Here is a 22,773-nt window from a genome sequence, read left to right as displayed (position 1 = left end):
GTGCCCCACCCCGTCCCCCTGCAGTGATTGGCGCCCGCCTGTCTTCCTCTCAGTGATTGGTGCCCCACCCCGTCCCCCTGCAGTGATTGGCACCTGTCTTCCTCTCAGTGATTGGTGCCCCACCCCGTCCCCCTGCAGTGATTGGCGCCCGCCTGTCTTCCTCTCAGTGATTGGTGCCCCACCCCGTCCCCCTGCAGTGATTGGCACCTGTCTTCCTCTCAGTGATTGGTGTCCCACCCCGTCCCCCTGCAGTGATTGGCACCTGCCTGTCTTCCTCTCAGTGATTGGTGCCCCACCCCGTCCCCCTGCAGTGATTGGCACCTGCCTGTCTTCCTCTCAGTGATTGGTGCCCCACCCCGTCCCTGCAGTGATTGGCACCTGCCTGTCTTCCTCTCAGTGATTGGTGCCCCACCCCGTCCCTGCAGTGATTGGCAGCAATCAGTGCCTGCCTGTCCCCCAGCCTCTTTCGCCGGCCACGTGAGCAGCAACATGGTGTGGTCAGGAGACCACCAAGGCCCACTCCTAGTGCCCCTGCCTGTTCCAGACGGGAGAAGTGCAGAGCCACCTGACCACACCATGGCGCCGGGGACAGTTATACGAGTCCGTGTGGGAATGGCCGTCTGGCGCCAGGTCATAGGGAGAAGGCCCAGTCACGACCCACCTGTGGACCCAGGCTCAGGCCTGGGCACCGCCATGTCAGACCAAAGGAATGACCTGGGCGGCTCCAGATAAGGGAGACAGGACACCTGTATGTGGCCAGATGCTCAGAGCAGCAGCAGGAGCAGCAGCTCGGCAAGGATGAACTGGGCCCTGAGCTGTGGCCCCAGGGTCTAGGTGGAGCCCAGCACAGACAACCCCAGGGGGCGGCGGAGCCCCACAGGGAGGCCTCTGCTGGCCAGGGAGATTGGGAGGTGCCTCATACGTGTGCGGCCGACGAGCCCCACAAGCTTCCCCCCCAGCCCCTGGGGCCCCGGCCCCACAAGCTCCCCCCGCAACAGTCCCTGGGGCCCCGGCCTCACAAGCTTCCCCCCACAGTCCCTGGGGCCCCGGCCTCACAAGCTTCCCCCCACAGTCCCTGGGGCCCCGGCCTCACAACCCCACAAGCTCCCCGCCCCCAGTCCCTGGGGCCCCAGCCCCACAAGTTCCCGCCCCCAGCCCCTGGGGCCCCGGCCGCACCGTCTCACCTCCTTACACCGGCAGTTGAAGGCCTCCTCCACTCTCCTCCTGGTCTCCGGCACGTGGCATTTCTTCAGGAGGGGGAAGTAATGCGGGTACTTGAGGGTGACCTTCAACTTGCCGCCCTCCGTCTTCTCCAGGGAGTTGAGAAAGTCCTCGGGGAGCCCTCCTATGTGACAGAACAGTCCTGTCAAAGCAGAGGCGTGGGCTTCCCTTCTGCCTGAAAAACTATACGGGTGCCCTCAGGGAGCAGCCACAGCCTGGCCACCACCCGCGGCCAGGTCCCCCTGTAAGCCCACCACGAGACCCCCAGCCCACCCAGAGCAGATCTCTTACCCCGGAGGGGTTAAAGCTAAATCCGGCTCAACCCCTGGACAGCGTGAGCTTCCGGGGTGCTGCCGCCACCCCCACGTGTGAAGGGAGGAGGGCGGCAGGAAGAGTGGCTGTCAGCACGCAGCCCCGCTGTGCATCCACTTCCTGGTGCGTCCCTCAGACAGACCCAGTCCCTGCTCCCAGAGCTGGTCACTGCAGCCCTGCCAGCCTTTCTCCACCCACACACCCCTGGCCGGACAGAGCCCACCCCGCTGCCCGGCAGCCACAGCCTGCCACCTGGCTCCCCGGCCGACAGCCCTGGGGACTGAAATCCTCCAGGGCTCCCACTTCACGGCTCGGGAGAAACCAAGGCCACCGTGCCTCAGGTTCCCAGCTTCGATACCAAGACTGGCTCACCCTGCCCTCCAGGGTGGTAAGGGTGAGAAAGAATGATCGGGATGAGGGGCTGGTGGCTGATGGGGGACATTCTGGGAGACCAGCCCGTGGAGGTGGGTGGTGAGACAAGAGTCCCATGTGGCAGAGCCCCACCTCCCCATTTGCACGCTGGCACCAGCGCCAGCCTGGCACTGTCTGCCCAGGGACTCAGTGGGCTGAGCTCAGCTTCCAATGTCCCAGCTGGGCTCTGTGGCGGGGGGCGGGTCGGGAGGAGATGAAGGGAAAGAGCGGCCTCCTGAGACCTGCACATCTTCCTTTCCAAGGAGCAGGGGCCTTCAAACAGCACTGCTCCACCTCAACAGTGTGTCACCCAGGAGTGACAGCTGACGGTCAGAGACGGGAGTTAAAGACAGCAAGGGAGACGGCCAGAGTGGCTCAGTGTGCTGGACTGGAAGTAAAGCTATCAAGTGCACTCATGAAAATTGTAATTGTTTTAGAAACAGGGTCTTGCTCTGTTGCCCAGGCTGGAATGCAGTAGTGCGATCATAGTTCACTGTGGCCTTGAACTCCCAGGCTCAAGCGAGCCTCCTGCCTCAGCCTCCCGAGTAGCTGGGACCACAGGCGTGCCCCACCATGCCCCGTGGAACTTGTGGATTTTATATACAGACACAGAAGAGAAGAGTATGTGTGCCCATGGGTGACGCAGAGATGCGCATCTGCTCCCTGTTGACGGCGTCCGGGAACACTGCCCCCCAGCAGCGATGAACACACCTGGGGCCCAGATTCTGCTTCCTGAATCACCCTCCACTCAAAGGCACCACAGCTCCTCCAAGAAATGGCTCATGTGAGCACTGGGGCAGAGAGAGCCTGGATGAGCCTGCGGCACCACGTGTCCAACAGTAACAGCCAGCTCAGAGGACAGCAGGTGCATTCCAAGGACACAGGGACTGTCTGGAGGGGCTCGCGAGGGTTGGTGTGGAACGATTTGAGCACTGAGATGAATGGCAACGGGTGATAACCTGGGAATAAGACGGGAGCCTCATGCATACGGCAGGGAGAGAAACAAATCAGTCAGAAAATGGGCAAGAAGGAAGGTTCAGAGTCACAGCAGGATGACTAACGCTCGGAAGGATGAGGGCAGCAAAAGTCACCCATGGACGCGGCAAGAAGTGCGAGTGACAGACACTCACAGGTGTCTGGTCTAGGTGGGGGCATCCACTCCAAAACACACAAGGAACTTAATCCCAGAGATGGCAGCATGTGGGGTGGCAGTGCTGGGGAGATGTCGGCGCTGGGGGATGGTGGCGCTGGGGGGATGGGGTGCTGGGGGATGGGGGTGCTGGGGGATGGTGGTGTTAGGGGGTGGCGACTGGGGGCCAGCAGTATTGGGGGATTTGGGTAGTGGGGACAGTGTTAGTGGGGGGATGGGGTGTTGGTGGATGGTGATATTGGGTGCCGGGATCTTTAACAGGCAACCAGGTCATGTGGGCTCCGCCTTCAGGATGGATGAATCCATTCATGGATTCACAGACTAAGGAAGGGATTGATGGGTTAACGTAGCAGTGGGACTGGGGCTTTGTGAGGAGAGGAGGAGACCTGGGCAGGCTCGCTCAGCCACCTCCTCTCACCATGTGACACCCTGGCGCCCTCACGGCTCCAGGGTCCCCACCAGGATAAGGTCCTCATCAGATGTGGCCCCGTGACGTGGGACCTCTCAGCCTCCAGAGCTGGGACAAGTTCACTCCTTTTCTTATAAAGTACTCGGCTCTAGGTCTTCTGTTGTCAGCAAAAGAAAAGGGACTAAGCTTCTCCTGACAAATCCCTGACACAAAGGGAAACAGGCCGTGGGGCAGCGGAGAGCCTGGGGAGACCACGCCTTACCCAGGCGTGCGCCACCATCACCCGCCACGTGGGACTCCAGCTACCCGCACGGGAGGCCCCTCAGGCTGGACAAACGGAACGGCCCAAAGAGTTAGACACCAAAACCAACACATGCTCGAGTGTGCAGGACGGCGAATGTGAAAAGCAGCAGCTGAAGCACTGACGAGAGAACACGGCTGGCTGCGATCGGGGAACCCACGTGCCCCAGCGGACTCTGCAGAAGCAGGCTGCTGACGCCGTCCCCCAGCGGACTCTGCAGAAGCAGCCCGCTGACGCCGTCCCCCAGCGGACTCTGCAGAAGCAGCTTTGCTGACGCCGTCCCCCAGCGGACTCTGCAGAAGCAGCTTTGCTGACGCCGACTGAGCTTCTGCTGCACTTCAGACCAACTTCCTGTGCGCTGGCATGGGCACACAACCGTGCGCACCCGAGGACCTTCCCGACCTCCTCCCCTTTCCATCCACCCATCACCTGCTAACCCCAGAACCCGCCTCTAAACCTCCTCTAATCAAAGCTGACACAGGAGGCAGATGTGAGCTGGACGCCCAGTCTCCCTGGCCGTGAAAAGCTTTGCAATGAAAAGCTTTTGTTTTCTCAAAAACTTGGTGCCACAGCACTCGCTTCTCACACACTGGGCATCGAGCCCTTCTGCTTGGTAACACGAGCAGGTGGGAGGAACGGCCCCGCGCGGACAGTGTGAGTGGCCAAGGGGACGGTGTGGGTGACGGTGAGAACGGCGTGGGAGACTATGGTGATGGTGGGGAGGGTGTGAGCGATGGTGTGGGTGACGGTGGGGATGGTGTGGGAGACTGTGGTGACAGTGGGGACGGTATGGGTGATGATGTAGGTGACGGTGGGGACAGTGTGGGTGATGGTGTAGGTGATGGTGGGGATGGTGTGGGTGATGGTGTGGGTGACTGTGGGAATGGTGTGGGAGACTGTGGTGACAGTGGGGACGGTGTGGGTGATGGTGATGGTGGGGATGGTGTGGGTGACGGTGGGGACAGTGTGGGTGATGGTGTAGGTGACAGTGGGGATGGTGTAGGTGACAGCGGGGACAGTGCCGGTGATGGTGTAGGTGATGGTGGGGACGGTGTGGGTGATGGTGTAGGTGACGGTGGGGATGGTGTGGGTGACGGTGGGGACGGTGTGGGTGATGGTGTGATGGTGGGGACAGTGTGGGTGATGGTGTAGGTGATGGTGGGGATGGTGTGGGTGACAGTGGGGACGGTGTAGGTGACGGTGGGGACGGTGCGGGTGATGGTGTGGGTGACGGCGGGGACGGTGCCAGTGATGGTGTAGGTGACGGCGGGGACGGTGCGGGTGATGGTGTAGGTGACGGCGGGGACGGTGCGGGTGATGGTGTAGGTGACGGCGGGGACGGTGCGGGTGATGGTGTAGGTGACGGCGGGGACGGTGTGGGTGATGGTGTGGGTGACAGTGGGGACGGTGTGGGTGATGGTGTGGGTGACGGTGGGGACGGTATGGGTGATGGTGTGGGTGACGGTGGGGATGGTGTGGGTGACGGTGGGGATGGTGTGGGTGATGGTGTGGGTGACGGTGGGGATGGTGTGGGTGATGGTATAGGTGATGGTGGGGACAGTGTGCGTGACAGCGGGGACAGTGCAGGTGATGGTGTAGGTGATGGTGGGGACGGTGTGGGTGATGGTGTAGGTGACGGTGGGGATGGTGTGGGTGATGGTGTGGGTGACGGTGGGGGATGGTGTGGGTGACGGTGTGGACGGTGTGGGTGACAGCGGGGACAGTGCAGGTGATGTAGGTGACGGTGGGGATGGTGTCGGTGACAGTGGGGATGGTGTGGGTGATGGTGTAGGCGATGGTGGAGGTGATGGTGGGGATGGTGTGGGTGACAGTGTGGGTGATGGCAGGAACGGTGTGGGTGACAGCAGGGACAATGTGGATGGCCATGGGGACGGTGTGGGTGACGGTGGGGACGGTGTGACGGTGGGGACGGTGTGGGTGATGGTGTGGGTGACGGTGGGGACGGTGTGGGTGATGGTGTAGGTGACAGTGGGGATGGTGTGGGTGACAGTGTGAGTGATGGCAGGAATGGTGTGGGTGACAGCAGGGACAATGTGGATGGCCATGGGGACGGTGTGGGTGATGGTGGGGATGGTGTGGGTGACGGTGGGGATGGTGTGGGTGACAGTGTGGGTGATGGCAGGGACGGTGTGGGTGACAGCAGGGACAATGTGGATGGCCGTGGGGACGGTGTGGGTGACAGCAGGGACAATGTGGAAGGCCGTGGGGCCGGTGTGGGTGACAGCAGGGACAATGTGGATGGCTGTGAGGATGGTGTGGGTGACAGCAGGGACAATGTGGATGGCTGTGGGGATGGTTGCAGGGCCTGGGAAATGTACGTTACTGGAGCTTGTAGGCCGTCTTCTCTCCCGTGTGTGGGGAGCTGAGGGCAGACGCAGTGCCTGAGACCCAGCGGGGCTGTGAGGGCTGAGCCAAGCGCAGTGGTGCCCGACCTGCAAGTGCTCCTTCAGGGGACGTGTGCCCAGGTCACCGCACATCAAGCCACCCGAGGAGGCCTCGGACCATGAGGGCCTTGTCCCCAGCCATCACCTCAGAGGCAGCCACAGTTAGAGTCTAGAACTGGACATTATATTCTAGAGCATTCATTAGAATATTCTGGCCCAGCCGGGCACTGTGGCTCACGTCTGTAATCCCAGAACTCTGGGAGGCCGAGGTGGGAGGACCACCTGAGCCCAGGAGTTCAAGACCAGCCTGGCCAACATGGCGAAACCCTGTCTCTACTACAAATACAAAAATTAGCCAGGTGTGATGCCACGCGTCTGTAATCCCACCACTCAGGAGACTGAGGCAGGAGAATCACTTGATCAGGGGGCGGAGGTTGCGGTGAGCTGAGATTGTACCACTGCACTCCAGCCTGGACAACAGAGCAAGAATGCATCTCTAAATAAATTTAAGAGGCAGGAAGTGGGGTCTCAAGAGAAAGTTCTGGCTGCCTCAGGGTCACCGCTGAGACTGGCACCCTTGGCCGCCCCATCTGGCCTGGGGGCCCGCCACTGCCAGAGACATTTCCCATTAGGGTGGAATCTTGGGTGGACAGACCTCGGCCGGAGTGTACCAGGGGAGGAAAGCCCTCGTCCCGGCGGGTCAGATGCAGCTGCCTTGGCTTCCCTCCACCCTTCACCGCAGAGGCCCTCGGGAGGAAGCGCAGCCTGAGTGACTCCCGGGACTGACAGCTGCCCATCCCCCACGCCCGGTCCCTACCCAGCTCCTCCACCGTGAAGGGCAGGAAGGTCGTGTCCTCGTTCAGGTTCTTGTTGAAGTCGATGCACAGGAGGCTCAGCTTCTTCTTGATGCTTTTGATTTTCTAGAGAGAAAGGCGAGGCGTGAGAGGAGGGAGAGACCAGGGCGGGAGCCGCAGGAAGACTCAAAGCCCTGGGAACGCTTCCACCTAGGGCTAAGGGATCTCCCCAAGAACCAGGCAGAAAGAAGAGGCCACCAGGGACGAAAGAGTGAGTCGGGAGGCAGAGAACGGACAGACACGGAGGCCACGAGGCTGTGGAGCTGGGTGACCGTGGGCAGCCTCAGGGCTGTGCTCCCGTCTGTCAGGTGTGGCCCTGGCCAAGAGGGCCTCAGACCCTCCTATCCATTCAGGAGTCACTTTCAGAGGCTACAGCCTAAGCTCGTCAACATTCTCCTGAGACGGGGTCTCACTGTTGCTCAGGCTGGAGTGCAGAGGTGATCTCAGCTCACTGCAGCCTCAACCTCCCAGCTCTATCCATCCTCCTGCCTCAGCCTCCTGAGTAGTTAGGACTACAGGTGCACGCCACCACGCCCAGCTAATTTATGTACGTTTGGTAGAGCTGGGGTTTTACCATGTTGCTCAGGCTGGTTTTGAACTCCTGGGCTCAGGCGATCCTCCCAACTCAGGCTCTCAAAGTGCTGGAGTGACAGGCGTGAGTCACCACGTCTGGCAGCTTTTGAACATTTCATTCCTTATCTTGTAACGGTGGTTTTAGAAACAGCTAAAAATTGATCCCGGTGATAGGGATACCAACAAGAACTCAGTCTAGAGGGGCCCCTCTGCTAGTGTTGAGGGCTAGGAGCCAACCAGTGTGTGAGCAGCACCTGGCTTGAGGGCATGTGACACATGACAGGCTGGTGGCAGGGCTAGAGCCCAGCTCCATGGGGCCGGAGCAGAAATGCTCACCCACGGGACAGATGCGACGGGGACGGGAAACTGTGCCCACGGCTTTGCTCGTCAGACAGGCCCCTGGCTCACAACCAGCCGAGGGCTTGCTGGGCCTCTCCTGGGAGAGATTGCTGGGCGATTCCCAGTCTCCCTCTTTCGCCATCTCACACAGACAAACCCAGCAATGCCAGGGAAGGCTCTGGAGACTCCATGTGCAAACAGCGCGGCCCGCAGAGCCCGCAGAACACTGGGAACTCCGCTCGCTGGGGTCCGGACCTGGCACCTCTTCCGGCCTCTGCCCTCTGCCCGCTGGTCCTTGTGGAGAGTTTGCGGCTTCCTGTGCACTCAACCACACATGCTGGGCATGCAAGAAGCTGAGTGGCTTTTAAAATAACTGTGGCACGGTGCCTCACGCCTGGAATCCCAGCAGTGTGAGAGGCCGAGGTGGGTGAATCACTTGAGCTTAGGAGTTGGTCTGAGACCAGCCTGGCCAACATGGTGAAACCCTGTCTCTACAAAAAAATACAAGTAATTAGCCAGGTGTGTTGGCAGGTGCCCATAATCCCAGCTACTCAGGAGGCTGAGGCAGAAGAATGGCTTGAACCCAGGAGGCGGAGGCTGCAGTGAGCTGACATCGTACCACTGCACTCCAGCCTCGGTGACAGAGTGTAACTCCCTCTATAAAGATATAGAAATAAATAAAAATAACTCTGACTCTTGTCCTCTACAGCTGAGCTGAGACTCCCAGTCCCCCGGGTCCTGAGAGGGACCCTGATTCTGCTTTTATCAGTGCTGGCTTCACTGACAAACGCACTGGCTTCACTGACAAACGCACTGGCCTCTCTGAGTTGTGGCTGCCTCGGCCATCAGGTGGAGACGCCCCCTAATCAGGACAGCGGTAGCTTCACATAACAGGAACAGGGACAGCCACGGGGCTCTGGCTGCAGCCTGGGGCCTATGTTATCCTGGACAGATGCTCCTTGACTTAGGACGGGGGGTGTGTCCCAATAAACCCATTGTGAGTTGAGGATCTCATGAATCACGTGTATTTACTAACATACAGAGCGGCACCGCCAACCGGGCCTGCCTTAACCGTGCTCAGGACGCTCACGGCGGCCACATTCTGGTGCCATCGCTGAAGCAAAGACTCTGACAGGAGGTGTTGCGAATCTCATGTGACTTTTGTTTTCAGTCCACCTGTGCCATCGCACGCTGGCTAGAGCTGCGGCCGGCGCCCAGCATCACAGGAAAGCAGGTGCCCAGGTGGCCACCCTGGGAGAGATCAGCATTCCAAGCACGCTCTGTGGAACATGCTCATGGTCACACCATCCTGAGTCAGGGGCTTGCGTTCTGATGCTTTGACGTCTGGGGCCCTTGCCGGCCCTGGAGAAACGGCCCCTCCCAGAGACAACCAGCAACTCGCTGCAGACATCTTTCCTGCAAATCAACCAGCCTCGAGCCCCTACACTCTGGGGTACAGCCACTGGATCCCAGCACCCTAGGGCGAGGTACCTGACAAAGGGCGGCGCCCATGCCAGGGCCAGCTGGCACGGTCCACTGATCACACTCCCCACCACGCCCGCGCCCTCACAAAGGCCCTGCCCAGAGCACAGCTCCTGACCCAGCCCTGCTTCCCGAGTGGCACGCTGCCAGTTCCTGGGAAATGTGACAAACACCTTTTCAGTAGCAGTCACCCTGCTCTGTTGGCGTCACCAAACCCCGATCTGCTAACACACACACTTGACTTCAGTGCTGCCCTCTCAGCTCTGCACCAACTATTTCGTATCACCCGAGACGCCCACATCAGGCACAGTGGGCAGCAAGTGGAGGGGCTCCCCTCATTACTGAGCCTCTGGGCCCCATGTCTGCATGTACCTGCCTTGCCAGAGTTCATGTTCTCAGGCAGCACAAAGACGGACATCAGGCTAGGGGGTCAGCCTTGAAGGGAGGACACTCCCAAGGAGGCAGGAACAGGAAGCCATGGGAGCCTCACCCCCCAGCACTCCCCACACACAGTACTCCCCAGAACCGAGCACTCCCAACACCCAGCACTCCCTAGGACTGAGCACTCCCCACACCCAGTACTCCCTGCACCCAGCACTGCCCAAATCCAGTACTCCCTGGGACCGGTACTCCCTGCACCCAGCACTCCCCTGGCCCGGCACTGCCCACACTCAGCACTTACTTCCTGAGTCTCTCTGGGGAGGTGAAGCCCATTCCTCCGGCCCAGCTTGATCAGCCGCTCCAGGTACCGCGCAGCCTCAGGCCTCAGAGAGTCCTTCTGAACTTTCTCCTAGAATGAGAACATGAAAACGTGTAAGACGTGGGCCAGCGCACACACTCCAAAGAGCTGTTTGGCCGCTTCTTAAACACCTGATCACCCGGCCCCCATGTAACTTGGCAGCTGAACTCCTGGGCATTTATCTCGGAGAAATGGTGAAATCCGAGCGGAGGGCCTGCCTTGTTTGGAAGCGCCCCACACTGACGTCAGCCCAGAGCTTCTTTACCAGGGCGACGGCAGAACAGGAATCAGATCGCCGACCGTCCCAGGAGGCCATCTACCCGGGGTGTAGATGACACCATACGTTTGCAAAACGTCCCTGCTGGGGGAACTGGGCAGGGTCGACAAGAGCAGCCGACTATCCTGCACCGTGTGGGAACCTCTTGTCTCTACAGAAACTCTGGAAGGTGGGGGTGGGAGAATTGCTTGGGCCCAAGAGTTCGAGACAAGCCTGGACAACATGTGAGACCCTGTTTGCATTTAAAGAAAAAACAGGCCGGGCGCGGTGGCTCACGCCTGTAATCCAAGCACTTTGGAGGCCAAGGCGGGTGGATCACCTGAGGTCGGGAGTTGAAGACCAGCCTGACCAACATGGTAAAACCCCGTCTTTATTTAAAAATAAATAAACAAAATAATAATAATCCATTGCTATCATAGGTCACCCTGACGTGTACTGGTACCGAAGCACCTGGGCTGCATCTTCCTGACGCTGTAGGGACACGGCTGCACATTCCAGGGGTCCTCGGCTAAGATGAACAGCAGCAGAAGGGTCTCTGGGTCTGTCCTAATCATGTGACATCAACAGGAAAGGCTCCGCTGCATGCTGGGAGGAGCGTCCGGGGGAGCAGGAGCCCATGCGGCCATGTCACCGGGCCCTGTCAGCTCACATCACGTGGGGATGGGGTATTTGGGCCACACGTGGGATGGCCAGGAAAGGAAACGAAAGTGCACATGCGTGGCCGGGCGTGGTAGCTCACGCCTGTGATGCCAGCATTTTGGGAGGCCAAGGTGTGCAGATCACCTAAGGTCAGGAGTTCGAGAGCAGCCTGGCCAACATGGTGAAACCCCATCTCTACTAAAAACACAAAAAACGGGCCAGGCACAGTGGCTCATGCCTGTAATCCCAGGACTGTGGGCGGCTGAGGTGGGCGGATCACTTGAAGTGGGGAGTTGGAGACCAGCCTGGCCAACACAGTGAAACTCCGTTGCTACTAAAAATACAAAAATGAGCCCGATGTGGCAGCACATGCCTATAATCCCAGCTATTCCAGAGGCTGACGCAGGACAATTGCTTGAACCTGGGAGGCGGAAGCTGTAATAAGCCGAGATCACACTACTGCACTCCAGCTGGGACGACAGAGCAACACTCCGTCTCACAGCAAAACAAAGCAAAAAAATCAAAAAGCAGGAAAGGAGCTGAGCGTGAGGGAGCCAGGGAGCCCGGGTTTTCCGTCCCTTGCTGTTGCCATTGCACTCTATTCGCCGTCATCATTTTTTAACAGTCTTTTAAAAAACAGTGCTGTTCTGCTGGGTATGGTGACTCATGCCTGTAATCCCAGCACTTCGGGAGACTGAGGCAGGCAGATTACGATGTCGAGAGATAGAGACCAGCCTGGCCAACATGGCGAAACCCCATCCCTACTAAAAATACAAAAATTAGCTGGGCATGGTGACGTGCACCTGTTGTCACAGCTACTCGGGAGGCTGAGGCAGGAGAATCATTTGAACCTGGGAGGCAGAGGTTGTGGTGAGCCGAGATCGCGCCACTGCACTCCAGCCTGGCAACAGAGCGTGCCTCCGTCTCAAAAAAAAAATATTCTAAGACACACCTAACCTAAAATTCACCACTCTAACCCTGACGAGGCGCACAGCTGAGGGCATGCGGTGCAGTCCCCCGCCTGCATCGGCTCCAGAACTCCTCCTCGTTACCTTTAGAACCTAGAGAGCAGGAGCCCTTAGTCCTCAAGAGCTTTCTACCCTCTGCTGCTGCTGCCTTACGGATTCTCCAGGCCTTACGGATTCTCCCCGCCTTACGGATTCTCCAGGCCTTACGGATTCTCCCCGCCTTACGGATTCTCCCGGCCTTACGGATTCTCCCGGCCCTACGGATTCTCCCGGCCCTACGGATTCTCCCCGCCTTACGGATTCTCCAGGCCTTATGGATTCTCCCCGCCTTACGGATTCTCCCCGCCTTACGGATTCTCCAGGCCTTACAGAGTCTCCCAGCCTTACACATTCTCCCCACCTTACAGATTCTCACCACCACGGGCTTTCCCTCAGCCTGCCCAGGCACCAGCCGCCTCACTCCCCGACGGACCCCTCACCTGGAGCCAGACAATCCTCTGGTACACATCTTCCCTCATGCTCATCTCCACATCGAACTCGGAGAGCTTCTTGTCAGCCTCCGTGCTGGCCATGCGGATGTCCTTGGAGGGAGAAACGTGCTGGGGGAAGTCAAGGCTATTCCTCTGAACTGAAACGGGGGAGAGCAGGGAGACGGGTGAGAATGGGCCCGGTATAACCAGCAGGTGCTGCCCTGACCCCTCCCCTAGCCCAGGCCTGTCTGCTGAATCCCCCGTGAACCATCTCCTGCCTCAGCCTCCTGAGTAGCTGGGATGACAGGCACATGTCACTGTCCCCTCCAACATGGGCCCTGGGATGGAGACACAGGTGCTGTCGCCCAGGTCCTTGGGGATCTTATAGACCAAAGAAAAACACAGACTCAACTCCAAGCACTCCAAGCCAAGGAGGACCCCAACAGGGCGGGGTACCGCGAAACAGGGGGGCTGACAGCACTCCGTTCTAGATGGAGCTGCAGCTGGCAATGGTCACGTTTAAATGCATCAACTACTTACAATTTCCTGAGCCCATCTGCGCTTTAGGTTGAGTAGAGGAAGGGTCAGTGGCTACAAAAGCATAAGCTTTAGGCCAGGTGAGGTGTCTCACGTCTGTAACCCTGGCGCTGTGGGAGGCTGAGGCAGTCAGATCACCTGAGGCCAGGAGTTTGAGACCAGCCTGGCCAAAAAGACAAAACCCCATCTCTACTAAAAATACAAAAATTAGTGGGGCATGGTGGCATGTGCCTGTAATCCCAGTTACTTGGGAGGCTGAGGTAGGAGAATGGCTTGAACCCAGAAGGCGGAGGTTGCAATGATTTGAAATCACACCACTGTGCTCCAGCCTAGGTGACAGAGTGAGGCTCCATCTCAAAAAAAAAAGGCTTTAAAATGGAGTCACCCTGTGACCCCGAGCCTCCAATGCCAGGCATCAAGCCAGGAGACATGAACACACATGCGCACAGGAATCTGCCCACGTGCATTCACAGCAGCACGATTCACAATCGCCAAAAGCTCCATCGATGAGTGAATGGACTGACAGGATGTGGCCTCTGCCCAGTGGAACATGATTCAGCTCAAAAGAGGAACGAGGCCCTGGAACAGGCCACGGTGTGGATGCACCGACGAAGGCACGCTCAGCGAAAGCAGCCAGACACAAAAGGCCACACGGTGTGTGATGGCATTTCTATGAAATGTCCAGGACAGGCGCATCCATGGAGACTGGAGGGGTTGCATGGGTGCCGGGGTTGGGAGCAGGGCAGATGGAGCGTGGCCACTGCAGGGTATAAAGTTTCTCTCTGGGATCACAAAAATAACTCTAAAATCAAAGAATGGTGACACTTGGACAACTCCATGATTTTATTCAAAACCCCTGACGTCTGTGCTTTAGATGGGTGAACTGTATGTTACACAAACGATATCTTAATGGAGCAGTTTAAAAAAACAAATTAGCAGCTGGGTGTAGTGGTTCACGCATGTAATCCCAGCACTTTAGGAGGCCAAGTTGGGTGAATCAGGAGGTCTGGAGTTCAAGACCAGCCTGGCCAAGATGGTAAAACCCCATCTCTACTAAAAATACAAAAATTAGCAGGGCACAGTGGCAGGAACCTGTAATCCCAGCTACTCTGGAGGCTGAGACAGAATTGCTTGAACCAAGGTGGCAGAGGTTGCCGTGAGCCAAGATCGAGCCACTGCACTCCAGCCTGGGCAACGGAGTGAAACTGTCTCAAGAAAACCAAATTAGCCAGGCACAGTGGCACACACCTGTGCTCCCAGCTACTGAGAAGGCTTGGGCCTGGGAGATGAAGGCTGCAGTGAGCCATCATCACACAACTGTATTCTAGCAGCCTGGGCGGCAGAGCAAGACCCCGTCTCAGAAAAAACCCAAGAGCCCGTCATGGGGGCCCTGGGCCAGGCCTGACGCTGGTGTTGAAGAGAATAAAGACCGCCCTCTCGGGATTTACAGGCGACCGATTAGGCAAGTGACTGCCGGGGCGCTGGGTGTGACAACAGTGTCAGTGCCGTGCAGGGACTAATCCAGGCAGCTGGCACCGGGACAGGGGGAGCAGGAAGGGCCCCTGGGTGAAGTGGACCTAATCTGTGATTAGAGAGAAGCTGGGCATTCAGCAGAGCACAGGAGAGGGGTGCCAGGGGCCAGCTGGGGAAGCATGCCAGGCATGAGGAGGCCACGTGTCCATGCGCAGACATGGCAGATGCTGGGTGTCCCGAGGGCTGTGGAGAGGCTCGGAGGGGAGCACCAGGGCCGATTTCAGTTTCCTTTAACGCTGCCTCTCGCCACCACATGGAGGAGGAAAGGAAAGACTGCAGGAGGGGAAGGCAGGGCATGGGGAGGGGGAAATGATGCCTGGCACTGCTCAGTACCATCAGCGGGAACTGGTGCCACCTGTGCCTGGTGAGACTCCTGCAGGAGAGACAAGGGGCCACCATGTGGCTGAGAAGGGGAAACCGAGGCCATGCCGGGATCTAAGCCACCTGTCGGAGCCAGAGTGAGTGGGAGGAGGGTCAGGACTCCAGGGGGGCTGTAGGTGCTGCAGGCTCAGGGTGCTTCCTCCTTCCAGCCCCCAGCATGCCAACCTAGAGAGCAATCCCCCGGGAGGCCACATGGCAGAGGCTGCGGAGGCCAACCTCTCCCAGGGATGCTGGGAACACACGAGAAGCCCTGAGCTGAACTCAAGGATTCCTGACGGTTCCCGGCAACAAGGCCTTTTGCTAGATGGAAAGGGGGGAGCTGCCTCACTCAGGGCTCCCCGGACAGACAGGTGCGCGGTCCGCCTCCCGCAGAGCTCTGGAAGCAGTCTCCCTAACCCATGTCACCAGGCACCTCACTCCTCACCATGAGCACAGGGAGAGGAGGAGGATCAGGCTGAGAGCGAGGAGGACGCCCCAGGTCAGGAGGTCACTCAGCAGGCAGAAGCCACAGGGGCCAAGTTGAGTCATTCAGAGGGAACACAAATACTGGCCATCCCAGGACAGGGAAAGAGGTCAGACGGGGGTCAGGTTTCAAGGCTGTCGCCTCTGGGAGAGGTGGAGAGGCTGGAGAGGCGGGCTGTTTAGACATGCTGTCTCATGTTGGGCGCTCAGGTGACACACCCGAGGAGTCCTCTGAACGGACGAGGCTGTGAGGCAGCGCAGGGCCCGGGCAGAACTGCCTCTCTTCAACACCTCCAGTGACAAGCCCCTGCCAGACGCCTCTACCCAGCTATCAGTTTCGCCACCGTGGCCAGCCTGGGGGTAGGTGACACTGCCCTGTGCTCAGGGGCAGGTGCTGGTGACACTTGGTGCCAGGTTCTGAATGGGCTCTGTGGGCTAGGCCGCTCCTGCCTGCTGAACACATCCCTTGGCACCTGCAGCCCATGCCCACACCCTACCCGGGCTCACCTGTGTAGGTGACCTCCACATCTGCCAATGCCTTGAGCGTGCTCTCGTAGGATACGTCCTCGAACGCCTGGGCGCCCACCTGGTCGTACACGCGCTTGGTCTGCTCAGCGAGCTCCCGGGCTCGCTCCTCTATCTGCTGGGCGCTCAGATCCCATCGCAGGTAGTTCCCCATGGAGCACGGAGATGGCGCGTCTGCCACGTCTCCCGCACACGCTGCACAGAAAACAAAACCCAGTGCCAGGCGGGTCTGCTTTAGGTTCAGAGTTAGGGTCACAGTCAGGGGGGCAGAGGAGAGGCTTCCCGTCCAGGACAATGAGGTCCAGGGCTCTTGTGGGGAAGCACGAACTGACCAGTCCTTCAGAACAGGAGGCAATTCTGTCACCCACCCTGTCCAGGGCTCAGGAGGCAATTCTGTCACCCACCCTGTCCAGGGCTCTTGTGGGGAAGCACGAACTGACCAGTCCTTCAGAACAGGAGGCAATTCTGTCACCCACCCTGTCCAGGGCTCTTGTGGGGAAGCACGAACTGACCAGTCCTTCAGAACAGGAGGCAATTCTGTCACCCACCCTGTCCAGGGCTCTTGTGGGGAAGCACGAACTGACCAGTCCTTCAGAACAGCAGGCAATTCTGTCACCCACCCTGTCCAGGGCTCTTGTGGGGAAGCACGAACTGACCAGTCCTTCAGAACAGCAGGCAATTCTGTCACCCACCCTGTCCAGGGCTCTTGTGGGGAAGCACGAACTGACCAGTCCTTCAGAACAGCAGGCAATTCTGTCACCCACCCTGTCCAGGGCTCTTGTGGGGAAGCACGAACTGACCAGTCCTTCAGAACAGCAGGCAATTCTGTCACCCACCCTGTCCAGGGCTCTTGTGGGGAAGCACGAACTGACCAGTCCTTCAGAACAGCAGGCAATTCTGTCACCCACCCTGTCCAGGGCTCAGGAGGCAATTCTGTCACCCACCCTGTCCAGGGGACCCTTGCTGACATCTAGGACACCTGTGGCTGCCGAGACTGCAGTGCTCCTGGCATGGAGTGGGTAGAGGCCAGGGATCCTGCTCAGTGCCCAGGACAGCCCCAGATAGAGATATGGCTGCTGTGAAAAGCCCCCGCCCTGGGGGGGGCATCACGCACAGATCAGCTGGCACAGAACCCTGGGTGTTCACGAAAGGGGAAATCTAGGCCCACTCACGCACTGCTCAACTCCTGCCATGCCAGAGGGAAAAACTGAGGTAAAGCGGGGGTTGCCGGGAAGATCCCCTTCTTCCGCCTGCTTTTTCCATACCCCACACGCCTCCGTTCTTCACCTCAGCAACAAAGTCAGCCTGGGATGTGGCTGTGCTGGACCCACGGGTGCTGGGGCGAGTTATGTGCAGCCCGTCCACCCACTACAGGGCCTCTGAGAAACGGATGTGTAAGCGCAGCTGGAAAAGAGGACTGGCAGGCGGGGGCTCCTGGCAGCAAGAGCAGTTGCGGGAAGGGCAACTACCTGGAGAAAAGGTGGCAGAACCGCCTGGAAAGACCTCATCGTGCAGGACCCAGTGGGGTCTACATGGAGCGGAGGAACGGGGGCAGCAAACGGTCCTGCAGAGGGCCAAGGAGGCTCAGCTTTGCGGGCCACAGACGGTCTCTGCCTGGAAAGACCTCATCGTGCAGGACCCAGTGGGGTCCACATGGAGCGGACGGGGCGGGGCAGCAAACGGTCCTGCAGAGGGCCAAGGAGGCTCAGCTTTGCGGGCCACAGACGGTCTCTGCCTGGAAAGACCTCATCGTGCAGGACCCAGTGGGGTCTACATGGAGCGGACGGGGCGGGGCAGCAAACGGTCCTGCACAGGGCCAAGGAGGCTCAGCTTTGCGGGCCACAGACGGTCTCTGCCTGGAAAGACCTCATCGTGCAGGACCCAGTGGGGTCTACATGGAGCGGACGGGGCGGGGCAGCAAACCGTCCTGCACAGGGCCAAGGAGGCTCAGCTTTGCGGGCCACAGACGGTCTCTGTCTCACCCAAAAATCATCTTTACTTCCAGGGCTGTGCAGAAATAGGCCGACTGGGCGCAGTGGCTCATGTCTGTAATCCCAGAGATTTGGGAGACCTGAGGCTGGGAGTTCGAGAGCAGCCTGGGCAACATGGAAAAACCTAAAAATACAAAATTAGCTGGGCGTGGTGGCGTGTGCCTGTAATCCCAGCTACTCAGGAGGCTGAGGCAGGAGAATCACTTGAACCCGGGAGGCGGAGGTTGCAGTGAGACGAGATCACACCACTGCACTCCAGCCTGGGCAACAAGAGCAAAAGTCCATTTCCAAAATAAAATAAAAAAGAGCCCAGAGTTTGCCAACCCCTGGTGTAGATGACAAGAAAGGCTTTGAACTCCAATCCTGAGTGCACGGTAGAGCCCCGGAAAAGGAGAGGAAGGGGGTGGGACGGTGGCACTAACAATCCATGTGCATTTTCACAGAGCCTGGGGTGGGCCCAACAGGCTAGCTCAGATCTCAGAGGGTGAAGTCAGGCGGCCCGGGGTTCAGACCCACCTCTGCCACTTGCTAGCTCTGGGATTCTGGCAAGAAATGTTAACTCTCAGGGTTCCTGCCTGTGAAACGGGAACAATACAGGGTGCAGAGAACAAGAACTGTGCGGAACGAGGCAAAGCATCCTGCATCCCGGACACGGCAAGAACTGTGCGGAACGAGGCAAAGCATCCTGCATCCCGGACACGGCAAGAACTGTGCGGAACGAGGCAAAGCATCCTGCATCCCGGACACGGCAAGAACTGTGAGGAACGAGGCAAAGCATCCTGCATCCCGGACACGGCAAGAACTGTGAGGAACGAGGCAAAGCATCTTGCATCCCGGACACGGCAAGACAGTTCTCCAGAGGTAGCTGTGAAACTGACAGACGGTGCTCTCCAGCCCAAAAACTCCTGGGGCTGGGACATTTGAACACCCAGAATCTCCTCCCGTTGTAGAAAGGTAATAGAGTCCAAGTGCCATGTACTCCATGTCACTAGGGAGGCTCGGGCAGCACTCTGACATCAAATGACTCTTTCTGCAGCGAAATGCGGGAATATGCAGCAGGGTCTCTCCCCGTCTGCTCTGTGGCTGTGGGGGCCGGATCGTTCTCTGGGGTGGAGCTGTCCTGAGCGCTGCAGGGTGCTGAGCACCCCTGGCCTCTACCCACTCCATAACAGGAGTTCCCCCCACAACTGTGACAATCACAAGTGTCCCCAGATATCGCCCAGTGAGTGTCCCCTGAGGTAGCACAATTGCCCCAGCTGAGAATCACTGAGATTCACTAAGTGGGAGAAAGAAAGGCTCTCAGTCATTTCTTTTAGCTCATTTTCCGGCCAAATGACTGCGGTGAACTTACAGGCAAAACTTTCAGTTCAGTGTATTTAGGATTTTAGAAATGCAAATAAGGGACCACGGATCTACCTTAAACCGAGGGGTAAAGAAGAGCTTCAGGGTCTCGGAAAGGATGGAGATCAGTGGGAACTGGAATTGTCAGAAAATTCTCCTGCAGGAGTTGGGATTTGAAAAACATGTGGACGTCCATCCGTCCTGTAAATATTTACTGATTGTGCCAAGGGTCCAGCAGCAGACAAGGCAGACAACATTCCTTCCTTCTTGAAGATCCCTGAGGCCTGAAGATCCCTAATTATCATTATTACAATTATCACCCTCATGGCAATGGGCTGGACAAAGAGCCGGGGAGTGTGGCCTGGAAAGAGAAAAGTCAAGGATGGGGCAAGGAGTTGCCTCACAACAACCTGAGTGACTTTCTAAAATCCAGGCGGGGCGCGGTGGCTCATGCCTGTAATCCCAGCACTTTGGGAGGCCAAGCCGGGCAGATCCCCTGAGGTCAGGAGTTCGAGACCAACCTGGCCAATGTGATAAGACCGTCATCTCTACAAATAATACAAAAATTAGCCAGGTGTGGCGGCGGGCACCTGTAATCCCAGCTACCTGGGAGGCTGAGGAAGGAGAATGGCTTGAACCCAGGAGGCCGAGGCTGCAGTCAGCAGAGATAGCACCACTGCATCCCAGCCTGGGAGACAGAGCGTGACTGTCCCAAAAAATAAACAAATAAATTTTAAAAAACTGTACACAGGTCCCATTGCCCCTTTGTCTTTTTTTTTTTTTTGAGACGGAGCCTCGCTTTGTTGCCAGGCTGGAGTGCAGTGGTGAGATCTCAGCTCACTGCAACCTCCGCCTCCTGGGTTCAAGCAATTCTTCCACCTCAGCCTCCCGAGTAGCTGGGATTACAGGCACGCGCCACCACACCTGGCTAATTTTTTTTGTATTTTAAGTATAGACGGGGTTTCACTGTGTTGGCCAGGATGGTCTAGATCTCTTGACCTCCCAAAGTGCTGGGAGCCACCGTGCCCGGCCACCCCTTAGTCTTTAAATTAAAAGGGTCTTGGCTGGGTACAGTGGCTCATGTCTGTCACCCCAGCACTTTGGGAGGCCGAGGCAGGCGGATTGCTTGAAACCAGGAGGTTCAAGACCAGCGTGGGGAACACGGTGAAAACTCCTCTCTACAAAAAAAAAACGTTCCTGCCTCCTCGCCTTTGGCCTGGTGGTTCCCTCCTCCCGGGACTCCTCCTTCCCCGATCCTGGCAGGACACCTGCTTCTCCCCATCAAGTCTAGGCTCACCTCTTCAGAAAAGCGCCCCCCCCCAGGACCACCCGCTCTCTAAAGACGCCCCCCCTGCACTGCCCCGTTCGTTTATCTGCTCCGGGGCACCGATCCCCATCTTCGATCCCCTCTTGCTTATTTACTTGTTAAATGTCTGTCTCTGGCACTAGAATTACGGTTTTGAAAACGGGGACCGGAGTCTTCCAAGTCAGGGCCTCCCCAGGGTCCGCCACGGGGCCCGACCCGTCCTGAGCGGAAGCGCCGTCAAGTTTGCCGAATGAATGAAGCGCCGGAAAAGCTGGTTCATTCATTCCGCAAACGAGAGGGCGGGATCGCCCACTCCCCCGCCGCCCGCCCCCCGCCCAGCCCGGCCGAGGGTGGCTCGGGGGGTCACTCGGCTCCAGCCTTAGGCCCAAGTCGCGACCCCGGGAGGAGCGAAGGTGCAAGGGACGCCCGGGTCCGGCGAGCGGGGCCGCACCGAGGGGTGGTCTTTACCTGCCGGGGGCTTCATGGCGGGCGGGTCTGCGCCTGCGGTCCCCTCCCTCTTTCCACCTGCTACGCGTCCAGCCGCCTCGGCCGCGCGGCCGCCGCCCTCGGCCCAACCGCCGCCACCGCTGCCCGAAGACTGAGGGGCCCGCCGCCCGCGCGCCCGATGCATGCCGGGGCGGCGCGTGCACAGGGAGAGCTGGACACACGCGGGCCGAGTCCAACCCTCCGCGTACGCGCCGCAACGCTGCCGATCCGTCATTGGTTGTCCGAGGCGGGTGGGCGGAGCCTCTCGCTCACACCTCCCCAAGGAAGGTTTCCTTGGAAACCTCACGCCGCGGACGCCTCTGAGGCTCTGTCTGCTGGGCTCATGCTGCTGAGACTTCGCCTGGCTTTCGAACTACCGTGTTAATGTGTCCTTGCCTCCCTTCTTATAGCTGTGTGTTGGGCTAGTGTTATTATTGATCGCTTACTGTTTCCCCGGCCCAGTTTCCAGCATCTGAATCCGACATATCAAATTAACCAGAAGTTTCTCTTTCTTTTTTTTTTTGAGACAGTCTCGCTCTGTCGCCCAGGCTGGAGTAAAGTAGCGTGATCTCGGCTCACTGCAACCTCCGCTGTTGAGAAATGCTAAGTGTATGATTGCTGAGAAATGCTGAATGTATGATGAAATATATCGTTTGCTGAGAAGAACCGTGGCAAAGAAAATCTAGCTCCCCCTCTTCCCCCCGCCAGAAGAAAACTACTTGGGGTGTTCTAAAGTGGCAGGACAATAAATAAATATAAAAATATCATGCACCGGTTAAAACAGTTCTTTAAGTGTGGGACATCTGACCCTGTCCCATGGCTCCCTCGTGGAGAATCCTTTTTAGTTTGTGATCCGTGGTGAGTGGTCACCAGCTGCCTACGTGGTACATTTTTGTGTTATGAGAAAATACCGAACATCAGTTTATTAATAATAATCACGTGTTCAGAGAGAATAACTGTGTGGGTCAGTCTGCTTGAGGCCCTCAACCCGGAATGCTGTGAGCCCTTGAGGCTCTGAGCTGGGAAAGCTGTGGGCCCATGGATAGATCCACTTTGCTGTTCTATCTGGCTGTCTGCTTCTTAATTCCTTCAGCGCCACCTGGCTGGGGGTCTTTCCGGCTGAGGTGGTCTTGGTACACTGCCTCTCGGGTTCAAGCAATTCTCCTGCCTCAGCCTCCCGAGTAGCTGGGACTACAGATGCCTGCACCAGGCCCGGCTAATTTTAGTGTTTTTAGTGGAGACAGGTTTTCACCATGGTGGCCAGGCTAGTCTTGAACTCCTGACCTCAAGTGATCTGCCTGCCTCAGTCTCCCAGAGTGCTGGGATTACAGGCCACCACGTCTGGTCACCCTACATGGGTGATCATGCCCAGCCACCACGTCTGGCCTTACCTCCTTTATTTCTGCAAAAGAAATTCAAATAATCCACTCCATTAATTGTGTGTGTATTTCAAGTAGGAAGAAAAGGAATTGGGAGAATATTGTATACAATGGGTTCTAAATTTCTCTTCAAAGCATCAGTATGTCAGCCAGGCAAGGTAGCTCATGCCTGTAATTCCAGCACTTTGGGAGGCCAAGGCGGGCAGATCACCTGAGGTCAGGAGTTCGAGACTAGCCTGGCCAACATGGAGAAACCTCATCGCCACTAAAAATACAAAAAAA

General features: G+C 58.0%; 1 protein-coding gene across 4 annotated transcripts in view; it reads right to left on the bottom strand.

Annotated features, from left to right (window-relative positions):
* THOP1 (thimet oligopeptidase 1) overlaps positions 1-21,226 on the bottom strand; it is a 29,563-nt gene extending 8,337 nt beyond the window's left edge. Inside the window, exons 1-7 of one of the 4 annotated variants that reach the window (XM_078361466.1) lie at positions 21,095-21,226; positions 18,496-19,681; positions 15,971-16,183; positions 12,560-12,708; positions 10,140-10,247; positions 7,027-7,129; positions 1,185-1,345 (exon numbers count right to left, since the gene is read on the bottom strand). In XM_078361466.1, coding sequence (XP_078217592.1) covers positions 1,185-1,345; positions 7,027-7,129; positions 10,140-10,247; positions 12,560-12,708; positions 15,971-16,142 — 693 coding nt within the window. In that variant the 5' untranslated portion in view covers positions 16,143-16,183; positions 18,496-19,681; positions 21,095-21,226. The remainder of the gene's footprint in view (positions 1-1,184; positions 1,346-7,026; positions 7,130-10,139; positions 10,248-12,559; positions 12,709-15,970; positions 16,184-18,495; positions 19,682-21,094) is intronic. The other 3 variants (XM_078361465.1, XM_078361467.1, XM_078361464.1) reach the window with 3 other exon arrangements.
* Between the last annotated feature and the right edge of the window lie 1,547 nt (positions 21,227-22,773).

This window comes from Callithrix jacchus, chromosome 22, assembly GCF_049354715.1.
Source record: "Callithrix jacchus isolate 240 chromosome 22, calJac240_pri, whole genome shotgun sequence".
Classification (NCBI taxonomy): domain Eukaryota; kingdom Metazoa; phylum Chordata; class Mammalia; order Primates; family Cebidae; genus Callithrix; species Callithrix jacchus.
The sequence above is the reverse complement of the archived record's forward strand: the minus strand, read 5'-3'. Positions and strand labels throughout refer to the sequence as shown.